This window comes from Fulmarus glacialis, unplaced genomic scaffold (genome assembly GCF_000690835.1).
Source record: "Fulmarus glacialis isolate BGI_N327 unplaced genomic scaffold, ASM69083v1 scaffold17693, whole genome shotgun sequence".
Lineage (NCBI taxonomy): Eukaryota > Metazoa > Chordata > Aves > Procellariiformes > Procellariidae > Fulmarus > Fulmarus glacialis.
The window spans coordinates 8,413-20,403 of NW_009202480.1; the positions used below are offsets into that span (position 1 = coordinate 8,413).

The window sequence follows — 11,991 nt, forward strand, 5'->3', positions numbered from 1 at the left end:
CACTGGTAGCAGCGGCAGAGTAAACAGAGGGAAAAAAGGATTTCGTATGTAAGCAAGGCCTTTGTCACCAAACAGATAGTTATCAGGTAATTTCTCATGACATGCACAACTGCTTCTGTAGTCACTGTCAACACAAATGGGCTGATAAACACAAAAACGGAATAGAAAATGGTAACAAATGATCTTAAAGGCAGTATACTAATACTTTAAGCATGCACCTAATTCAAACATGAGTGATGGAGTTGCCAGGTCTGAATCATGCAGATAAAAAAAGACTCAGGTCTAGAAAAATGCATATAATCCTGCCAGCAAATTCTCAGTTCCATTCCACAGAATAAAAACAGTGATACATTCCTCTGAACTATGGGACTAAAACCACCTTTGTGGAGCGTAAAATCCAAACACTACTGTTGGAGCTAAACTTTCAGTGCACATTTCCAACTCATGTGTTTCAAATTTACATCTTCCTTTCTGACTCCATAAACACACAAATTTCCATCAAACACTGATCCAGGAATGAATTGGTATTTTAGCCCTAGGAATTAATGCAAACTGTACTGTCTAAAGTTCCCTTTTGCATTTTAGGTGCCTGCAAGTAGGATTGGGCTTAAAGGGCACTATAACTCAAACTCTGAGACAATTACACCCTCCTAAAAAAAAAAATCTTAAAAATCTACGGCCACAATATTCTTGAATCTTGATACTGGCAATGTGAATACTTTATGTTCATACTCAGCTGCACATGTATATATGCATGTTCAGCACTTTTTCTTTCAACACACTTACATCCAACTATCAATTTAGTGCCAAATTTAAGTGGGTCTGTCTCTCATTGAGTTGAACTGACTCAGACAGAACTTTAAACACATTAGAAAATTCTACTTGTCAGAGAAGGTTGGAAAATCAGTCTCAAAATAAATACCATCCCCAGGAATATTATGGCTTGGAAGAATTTCAAGAACTCGAGTCCCTGATGTTTGCAAAATGAAAAGGCCTTTGGAAATGCCCTCACATCAATACTTTTTTACCTATTTTGAATAAAAAATATATATATTATTTATAAAATAAAGAGAGCAGGCCAAAGAAGATTGGCCAGAATCACCCTATAAAACTGTTCCGTTCACTCCGTAACTTAAACTTATAGAGCCTTGAAACGTCTGGATAGCAGGATTTCTGGAGAAGCTCTCTAGAATGCAGATTCCAATCAGACGATACTTCATGATGTTTTCTCATCTTGAAGATCCACTTGTTTTCTGCCCCTCAAAACTGAAGTCCATGCCAAGAGAAGGGATGTTGACTCCTGAGAGGGAAGCTGAAATTTAAATAAAGAAAAATGTGCAACTATAAGCACTGATCTGATGGGCAATAGATGGCTGTCTAATCTTGACTTTGAGCATTGTTTTAAAGCCATGTAGAACAATAGGGAAAATGCTGTTTTTCCACTCCCTCAGTAGAATGGCAGTATGCGGTCCTCACTGACTGTCGACAGAAAAAATACTTTGGGGTTTTTCTTCTCTGTGGAAGAAAATGGAATCGCATCTACAATATGCAGGAAGCCCATTTATAAAAATCTCGAGTTGCCCTATGCGTGTGCAGAACTAGGCAGTGGATTACAGTGCTTTGCCATACAATACAGTTATTCAACACCCACAGAAAATAGAGGGGCAAATTCTATCTGACTATTCCACCTCCTGCAAGTGGGACAGCGGAGGATACTCCTTCAATCTTGGTCAACTACACTCCACTGTGAAAAAGTGGAGACTGAAGAGGACACAGCCTGCAGCTTTCTGCAACAGTACGTGTGCGGGATATCTCCCCACTATTATGGAAGTCAGAACAGATTATTGACAGGTGAACATTCCGGTAGCAGCATCTTCCCCAAACTATATCATCTGTTGTTGTACCCAAGTTTCTCCAGCGTGAAAAAAAAAAATAGATAAGAGAGTAGCAGCTGATGTGGGCATCAAGTTACTCCCATTTATTCCTAACTGCAACTTGGCTGTTCTCAACTTCAGTTTCTTTTAAGACTGCATCTGCACCTTCCCACACCTTTCATGAATCACTGAACAGAGTTCCAATCTTGTAATTGTACACGTTAGTGGCAAGAGTCGTTCCCGCCACTTTTACCAGAGGAGCTGCAGGGTTTGTATCCTCCCCTACAAACAGTGTTTTCGGCTCTCGTGTTAACTGTGTCAACAACCATCCCAGGGCTACTGGATAGCCACTGTTTTCTTTCAGGTTCTCTTAGACAATATATTTCTGGACAAGATGGAGAAATATTGGTGAAATACTACCGTGCATAGATGCATCAACACAATACTCTGGTGAGAGGGTCTCAGCCCTTCAGTGGGCTCAGAGGCCTAGATGGCATGCCACCATCACAGCTGCACCGCTCCAAAGCCCGCGTGAAGGTCTGTGCTCCACAGCACGGGAGATGACTCTGCCCGAGCGCTGTGGGGTATGCCACTGTCAAAGTCAAAACCTGTCCAACATTACCTACCAATTTCCCTGCAGAGCAGCCGTTTTGAAGGTAATGAAAAAAGAAATACTGACCTTTCTGAACAAGCTTTATACTGCTGCATTTTCAAACTGCTATGTCTCCCTTTCTATGGCAAGGGATGAAGCTTCACCAGAATCTATAGAACGAAAAACAAAGTAGTTAGAAGTAAGTAAATCCGTTTTTCTCACTGAGAATATATTTTTACTAAGTATGGGAGTGTGTTTTTAAGAATCATTCCACATAAAAATAGACAACCGCTTGTCAGAGCTAACTGAACAGCAGTTTTTAAACTGAGATTACTCTATTATTGGCTTTATCTATTTTGTAACTGTGTCACAAGCTTTAAAGCCAGAAAGACAAATAAAAATCTTTCAGTTTTAATGGAACATTTCAGGCCTTTCTGCTTAGAAAATTATACTGGTTTACTTCTACTGTGTGAAATGGAATCTGAAAACTCTAAGCTTAGAGCACTTCATTTGCTGATGCCTTACAAAAAAGAAAAGCAGTGGTGAGAAAACAAGGAAGAGTAAAACATCATTTGTGCCTATAACACAGTCTCCTAAAACCCTTCTGTCAGATGGGAGTGAGGGTACCAAAGCTTAATGAACCAGGAAATCATGTTCTCTGAATAGCATTGGGTTAACACAGCCGTGGTAGAAACACATGGTAATACACATGGTAATTTCATGCACTCATGGCAAGTTTATTCCTAAACATTTTCACTTGCAAAATAAAACAGTCATTTTTCTATGAAGAGACACAATTTCAGCCCAAATCTTGGAAAACTGAAAGCTGTGGAGGTCACACTTAAGCCATATATAAACAGCACAGAAATTTCTACTTTAAACCTATGTAGAGAGGTTGAGGCAGTTGGGCTTGTTCCATCTGATGAAGAGGAAGCTTGGGGTCAATCTAACAGCAGCCTACAACTATGCGGAGACTGTTTAAAATGACAACTGGCCTGAAGGCAGCTCATACCTCATATTCAATGGAAACAGCATCCTTCTGATCGTAGGCAACAACATTTTGCTGTACTGTAGAACTGTATTATTACAGTAACTAATACCCAAGAAACTCAAAGCAATTTATATGCATAAATCTATCTTCACAACCTGCCTCAGAGATAGAAAGGTTATCATGCTGTATTTCTCCCCACCTGCAAAACATCGTTAAGTGAAGCACGCTGTCCAATAAAAAAACATAAAAGCTCTGTGGCAGCTATAGGAATAAGATCGAATTCCCAAATTCATGCTTACAGGGTTGTTCCCATGCCTGCCAAAAAGAGGATTTCAAAACCGTACTATTCTGTAGACATCTTATACTGATTTCACACTGTTCAGTTTTAAAATCCAGAGCTCGTTGTAAGACATGATGGTCAAAATGCAAGAATGGCATCAAGCAGTGTCAAAAATCAATTTGCCACAGAACTTTCTTTAATTTTCTCCAAATGAATTTTCCCTGTGAAGGTAAAGAAAAACAAAAAGCAAACACTTCCCCCTTACCACTCAATGATACATTACACAATAAATAAATTTGCCTAGGCCTCTTGTTTCCTTACTATGTATAAAAAGAATCAGTGCTATCTCCATTATCAGGTTATTTTCATATTTATTAGCATAGACATCTATTTTACCATGCAAAACCTAATCCATTTATTCAGATGGGAAGTTCCAGAGAACAACCCTTTATTCTGCATACCTTTAGGAAAGCATACGATCTGAATGTCAAAGGGAACTGATAAAAGGGTATGTCCTGCTGGCTCTGGGACATTAGTCTCACTGAAATTTCACTACCAACTTTTCGTGGAATATTTTTTTTCATCTAATTGATTTAGCAGCTGCAGGTCTGATCCATGTACAAAACCATACTGGTATTACTAAATATATTCACCAATTAATTTAGTCAAACTGACACGGATTCCTACACAGGTATCCCTCCATCATTTCAAAACTGATTATAAGGCAGTCATTGATGCAGGGTTTAGCACTGCTTTAACTTAATCTTTTTCTGTCAGACACAATTTAACCATTTATATCATGCCTAAAATCCAGAGATGCAAACGTAGTCTTTTATCTCAGTTTACTGAATTGGCCAATCCACCGTTGTACTGTTTGAGCAACCTCTCTCACTTCCAACATCTAAGTAGCTTTTTAAAATTCTGGACGGATAGAAATTGAATCCCTACAGTCACAACAGATGACTTCTCTACTCGAAGGACTGCTATGCCAAATTAGCTGGTATCTCAGGACATGAAGCTCCTTTAATTAGACTCCTACCGATTTGAATTTAAATTCAAATCACATGCCTTCAGACACCTGAAGCTTCATCACACCAACAGAGATATCAACTTCCACCTATTACTCAGGATACACTGGTTTCTGCTGAAAAGATGTTACTTAGTACAGATGACAAATTTTTGAAGATGAGAACAATTTGGGAAAGATTTGATTCACACTGAAGCCTTTTGTACAAGTTTAAATGAAACACATGATTAAATTAATAAATCAATCTAAGAGATGAGATGTTGCTATAAATGTAAAGAAATGGCTGTCCTGCCCTAGGCTCGACAAGACAAAGAGTGCAAGCATCCACAGTACTGACACACCCACAACCAACATGTCAAATACATTCTAGATGAGTTCTTTGAAAAAACTGCTAACTTATAAGCTGCCAGCCTGTGATTTGGGGTAGCTCTCTGGCTAGACAGCTTAAACAGATGCCTATGAATAAGGGATGAGCATTAATAAATCTGAAAAACATTCAAATTACCATGAATTTGGAAGCAAGTGTTTTCAGTCTCTGGCTAAGAAATGAAACAAAAGGTTCCCCACAATATTCTTCTCCGTACATGAAACAATAAAAGCCTTAGCAAGGCCAGGATTAAGAAAAAAAAAATCCAACCAGGAAGGACACATTTAAACATCCATATCACAGAACAAAGGACAACCCTGTGGATAAGACGATTGAGAAGATGGCCTGCACACTCCTGGGACCTAAATGATGCTACCTCATCTCCTTGCCTTCAGTTGGGCTTGTCCTCTCCTCATGAATCTCCCAGTCCCCTTAATGCTCATCTCCCCCATGTGAGCTGATTTTGCAATTCTGGGGGCTTAAAAATGCCCTGCTTTATGCAGACATAGTATAATCAGGGTGGAAGCAAAACTCTGCAATAACGCAGTTAGGCATAGTAACAAAGAAACATTTCATCAAGCTCCTCCTTTTTTCATTATTTCTGTGGTGCTTCTCTCTCTTCTGCAGGAGCCTGGAGTGAGGGACTCAACTGATGAGGAGACCCCTCATTACTCCGGCCACATAACACAAGTGCACAGGCAATTACAGGTGAAACTCCAGGAGGTGAGAGACCCCACTTAAATACAAGTTCTGATCTTGGTGCAGCTGGCACTGCCATCTCCTAAGACTGCAAGATTGAAAAATCTGAACCTTCATGTTTCCTCAACTCCTGCTTTGCCTAACGTTCACGTAACAGGAAAAAGAACAAACCGGGTACCTTTTCTTATACAGCTCCCTCTCCCCCAACATCTTTTATATTAATCAAAATGATACACAAACATCTGTTATCTGTGCTAGCAGAAGGGTACAGTCAAGAGCTTAGAGAAAAATGCTCGATGAGATAGATTTATGCTGTATCACAACACTACTTACTCAAAAATATTTTACATGTGTTATATGGTTGGACTTGATGATCTTAAAGGTCTTTTCCAAACTAAATGATTCTATGATTACTGAATCAATCATGACCCTACCATGGAGAGCCACAGAACTTGTAGAGTGCAAGATTCAGGCAACCCTGCCTGTTGCGGAGCTTTCTGATGAAAGCTCTGTGCATCACTCTGCTCACGGAACTGGTTCAGCGGCAGGGCTGAAAGCTGCGTTACAAGTGTCAGCTACTCTCAGTCCTGCAGCACCAGCCACAGAAGCATCCGGGGAAGGGTGTCAGCTTCCTCCCCTCCCAACCACACAGACTGCCCCCAGTCTCCCTGTGGGATTTCATCTTGCAAAATTCAGATGTTCAGACTGAGAGCTGAGAGGAGGATTTGCCTGTTTGTAAGAAGAATAAAGGGAAGTGGATTTCCCCCACCGTTTGCTCTAGCAGTTGAATTCCAGCTCCACATCACTGACTTGTAGACATAAAAAGGACGCAAACTCCTTATCCAGGGCATTCTTTTATTTGCAGTTCCCACCTTTACCTCACAGCTACTGAAAAAAAATTAAAACTTCTCCAATCATGGGCCAAGATCCACATGCTAACAAGCTAGCCATCTACTCACAGTGTGTGTTCAGCCTTTTCCACTTTTGTCTATAACTTTGTATAGGCTCAGTTTGGCTCTTACATTACAGTAAGAGGTTCTAATTTTACCAATGATACAGTTCTACAGCTTCTTGGAATAAGATTGCAAACTATTTTTTCATTAAAAAAGACTAGTAGAACAAAATAGAATAGAAATTTCAGTTGGAAGGGACCTACAATGATCATCTAGTTCAACTGCCTGTAAATGTCATTTATTTTGTAAGTACTATAAATTGTGGGACTTCATATAAGCTCCAGATTCAGATTCTGGGGTCTGATCTGGCCGAAAATCATCTCACTGTCAAATGTTTTCATACTTAAGAATTAATTTTTTTATTCAGAGAATTTATACTTTGAAAAAGTTGGAAGAAGTTCTGACTCATTCCTAACGCAGTTATTTTAAAGCATTGTAAACAATACACAGAGATGCTGTATTTTGTTACTTTTAAAGCCAATTTGTGTTACCTTGTAACTGCCAAAATGTATAAAACAAACCAGGAAGAACAGGTAGTTTTCTAACACATAAATACGAACTAATTAAAGCAGTTAATCTGAAGAAAAGCTGAAATGAGCCTCTTCAGTCCTACTGACAAAATCCTGGAGAGTATATTTTCCCAGCAGTGTGTGAAGTGTGTCTTGGAAAACACACAGACTGTTTATTTTGCAGTGGAATAACTTGAACAGGTTAAGGTAAGGTAAGCTTACCTTAACCAGAGACTGAACAGCAAATACTGTGCTGTTAGGACTAAAGAGCTCATTGTACAGTACGTTGCACATGTAGAAAAATGTTCACATGTAAAGTTTGTTACCCCCTTTAACCAAGACTATAGTCTTCCTCACAGGTTACCAAACATACATTGGGCACATATGACTAAAATGTATACCCTGGAAGGGAACATTATCAGCAAGTTTCTGAAAACTATTCTGAGGCAATAAAGAGCGCAACTATGGAAATCACGTCTCTGAACAGTAAGGCAGTGATATTTGGTTCTCCAAGTATACTTACTTGATCCACTAATTTTAATATCCTGAGAATTAATTAATACTTTCACCATTCCTTAAAGGGAAAAGAAGAGTGAGATTATCATATTTCTTTTAAAGGGAACCTGTGGATGGAATCCTTGCTTCACAGGAAAAAATATGCGCCCATGCTTAACTTATTGACAGAATTTCTGAACCTTCAAACATGGTAACTGGGGTCTCCAACATGAACCCTGATATCCTGATACATACTGTATTCTCCAAAGACCAAAGCTTTGAGGTAAATATGCAAGGAAAAAAAATCAAGTTCAAACAGAGAAATGTAACAGTAAAAAATCATTAAACTAATTTTGGATCCATCTAACAAAAATCATCAAAGAATGGATACACATATAAAGTCTTTTGTCTAACAGGACATCCATAGCATAAAAGGTATGTTTAGATTTCAGAAACCGATCAAATCTATTGTGCAAACATGCCAGTTCACCTACAATTGCTCTCAGCACATATATTTCTTCTATGGCGATTGGCGCATAGCTAGGCAAGCATCAAAACCAAATGAACTTATTTACTCTTGTAATAAAGCTGAACAAACAAAGCCTAAAGTAGCTTCCTAAATGTATCACTGCATTCAGGTGATTGCATGCATGTTTTCCACAAACTTCAGAGGATAAATGCACTTTAAAAAAAAAATCTTAGTCTTCTCATTTTTACAGGCACAGCTTTACGTCTCCAATAACTGTGCTGCATGCAGCAACATTTACATATAAATACACTCAGTTTGTGGAAATTTCAATTTCTCTCTGCAACTTGTAACAAATTCTCAGTTCATTTACTTGCAAGTTGAAAGCTACAAAAAAAAAAAAAAGAGTTGACTCCAAAGTAGGGCTTATTTTCAGTCTGTGTTTATTAGTCAAGTCAGAGCTGCCCAGTGACTTAGCCAACGCAATTTTTTTATTTGATTAGCTCTTACAAGTCATCCATTAGTCACTGTAGGTCAAGACACTACTAATTTTCTCAATTACCTTACCATGAGGCTCTTCATCTATTCCATCATCTTCCCACTGCTCTTCATTTGCTAGGAGAGGATTCTGAGCTTCACACAAAGCTCTCATTGGGAAAAAATGTCCATCGCCCTGGCTGCATGGAAAAAGGCAGAGAAAGACACTGTAAAAAGCAGCAAGTGACTCTGAAGGATGACAATTTCTACACGTTTTATCTGCAAACGAAGTTTTCTGTTGCCTGTATTTCATAATTACAAATTATTTTTAAGTTTTGAAAAATACTGCGATTAGTTTTGGTTCTCAATTCCTTCAAGCTCTCTGGAGAATAAAAGTTCAAACCTATAGCCTGGAATTAAATAATTTTTAGCAGAACTTAAATATGCCTAACTTGATCAAGTCATTTGGATACAGCAAACAACAGAAAAAAATTAACTTACGGACAGCTAGAAGTGAGGGGGGAACTAAGGAAAACATTTATGCAGAAAGAGCAATTTATACCAAAGGTATGAATTTTATCAATTTATACCATAGATTCTCCAGAGCAGAAATTACACTTCTGTGTTTGAATGACACCCAACAGAAAATGGCCCCAATCTTAGTTAGGTGTTACTGAAAGACAAATAAAAGACCCACTTTCCTGTGACCTAAACCTGTACACAAAATGGGGGCGGGGGGGAATACACTCTGCAAAGATTTAAAGCTTTTTTTGCTTTACTACTGCCCAAATAGAAATGCGTATCTGGGTATCAAACAAGAGTTTGGGACTACGTTCAAATTCATGTAACGTAAACTAACAAAGTTAAAAACTAGATGTTCTAGCTTGGTCTGCACCATACTGTATTCCCTAACATCCAGCAGCATAGACAGAGGAACTGTAAACTAACTGAAGTGCCTTTTTCCTCTGATGATTTATGTTTATGCAAGGAAAATAATCTGAGTGTTCTCCCTGCGATGACTATACATACTGGTAATGTGCCTCTGACTAGCACTTCAGTGCTGCCTTTCATTAACAGAAAGGCTTTCTGTGCTAATCTTTTCCCTTTAACTATACTTAAGAGTGGAAAACAGCAGTGGGGATGCAACTGGGCCTTAGACATATACACTGCTACTTGAAAAAGTTGTGAACTGCTGTGCCAGGAAGTTATTTTAAATTGTGCCCAATTACTAAAGGAATTGAATTTCAGTGTACTTTACTACTGGTTTACTAAGTGCCAAAACAACATTTTCCCCTACATTAAGAAACATAAACTCTGTTTCAGGCAGAGGAGTCTGACAGATGAAGAAAACAGCATCTCTGAAGTGAACACCCATCCACACATGTGCCACAGGAGTCCAGGAAGAGTTCAAACACCCCGTGCAACGCATTTAGCCCTCAAAAACCTTTCCCTTCCAGACTTCTGGTGAACAGGATTAACACAGATGATGTTTGTTGGCTCATTTACAATGATGCACAACAGTGGTTAGCCAAGCCACACAATAATAGGCGTAACACATGAAGCTACAGCAGACACTTAGAAGTCAGTCCCTTCAGTTAATTGTATCAGCTTTTAGCACTGACTTGATTATTACTTACCTAGAGGCAATAGGTAGTAACCAGAGCTTTTTTTCTTCTCCAAACACTTGCTGAAGATTCTTTACAAAGCCAAGATTGAATCCATTTTTATCTGGGCCACTTTGAAACACTGGAGCTGAGAAAGCCTCTAAACACAGATGCAATTTCAGTGAAAAAAAGGAAAATCAATGCCAAATACTCTGAAACAGGATTGTGCATGTTGTAGCCATCTAAAGACAACATGATTTAACAGATTATGAACTAGCATTACGAAGATACAAAGTTTGAAAATAATTTTTTTTTCATTTTGAAAGCCTTTACAGATTTTCAAACTGAAGGTAGGAATCTGGTCTTGCAACTGAACCATATGGAACAGTCAAACCGAACTACAAACGGTTTGTTTAATCTAGAGAATAGAGTTAAAAGATCTTTGCGTGAGACTTGTTGAAATGCAGTGGGCAGAAATTTCCAAGTAAAAAATCTGCAGAATTAAGTAGGTTGGCCTTCAATGCATATTTCAGAAGTAGCACTGGAGATTTAAACTGCCTCATTTATTAATGATACAATGAACAGGCATTAAGAAAAACATATGCAAATAGACCTTCTGTTATGGTGAGACATAAAATTAAGAAAAGAGAGGGGAGAAGAACTAGAGTGCACTAGAACCTATTTTATCTACCTTCTAAGCTGCTGCAAGGGGTCTCATGTTTTGGGATAGATGAGCTTCAGTGCCTCATGAAATGAGTTTTAAAGTTAGTAACTATACAAAATCTGAATATTTGCTCAAACACAAACAAGTGTGTGTTTTGTTATAAAACTTTATCCAAAAAGCTTTAAAAATTGAACAGCATTTATCTGAGGAAAGACAAAGAAATCACTTGACAACATCATACTGTTTCAGGTTTTCATTTCATTGGTTTTACAGTCATAACTTCTTTGCCTTTGTCAATGAAGACGGACACTGTTTTTCCCAACCTTACTAAGCTGTTTTAGGATGCGCTCCAGCATATGAGCATAAAGAACCATTATTCCTGAAAAGCTGCACTCATTTCACAGCAAATGTAGTTATACATATGCATAACATTTTCATAATTGGACTTTTACACTTTAAGGCTCTTGTTTCCCTAAAAAAGCTTTTGTCACACCACCTAATAAATGCAGCTCATTTGAAGTGACAAATTTCTGCAGCACTGTGCCAAGATCTTAAATCTTCCTCCACTCATAAGCCAGCGGTAATGTATAGGAGTAGAACACAAATGCCTTTTTTTTTTTTTCTTTTTTTTTCCTTCTTACAGCACTTTTGGTGTATCTTACTTAAAGAAGAAAGACACAAGAGCCTTACCTAAAGTAGATCTGTTCCTACTAACGAGCCAACAATGGTAGCCAAAGAGAAACATAAGGCTTACGAAGAACATGACGGCCACAAAGAGAAGGAAAAGGACATGAAATTTGGAACGTCCATTAGTCAGTTCACCCTGGAAAGAAAAGCAACACAGAACAAGTGATAGGAACAAATAAAAGCCGGAAATTCTTTGTTCCTAGAGAGAAGAAAGATAGCCTCTAAAACTCCCATTTGGAGTTCTCAAACTTGTACACACAAAAGTCACACCTTACTCTAAAAGCAAGAAGAGACAAAGAAATGATC

The 11,991-nt window shown here is 38.4% G+C and overlaps 1 protein-coding gene across 1 annotated transcript; it reads right to left on the bottom strand.

The window, feature by feature from the left end:
- Nucleotides 1–2,592: 2,592 nt before the first annotated feature.
- On the bottom strand, nt 2,593–11,821 carry LOC104074250 (palmitoyltransferase ZDHHC15-like; the record flags this gene model as incomplete). The annotated part of the gene is made up of 4 exons (XM_009574311.1): nt 2,593–2,636; nt 8,821–8,930; nt 10,368–10,494; nt 11,689–11,821. Coding segments are annotated over 4 exons (414 nt in total), but the record flags the coding sequence as incomplete, so codon positions are not given.
- Nucleotides 11,822–11,991: the final 170 nt, after the last annotated feature.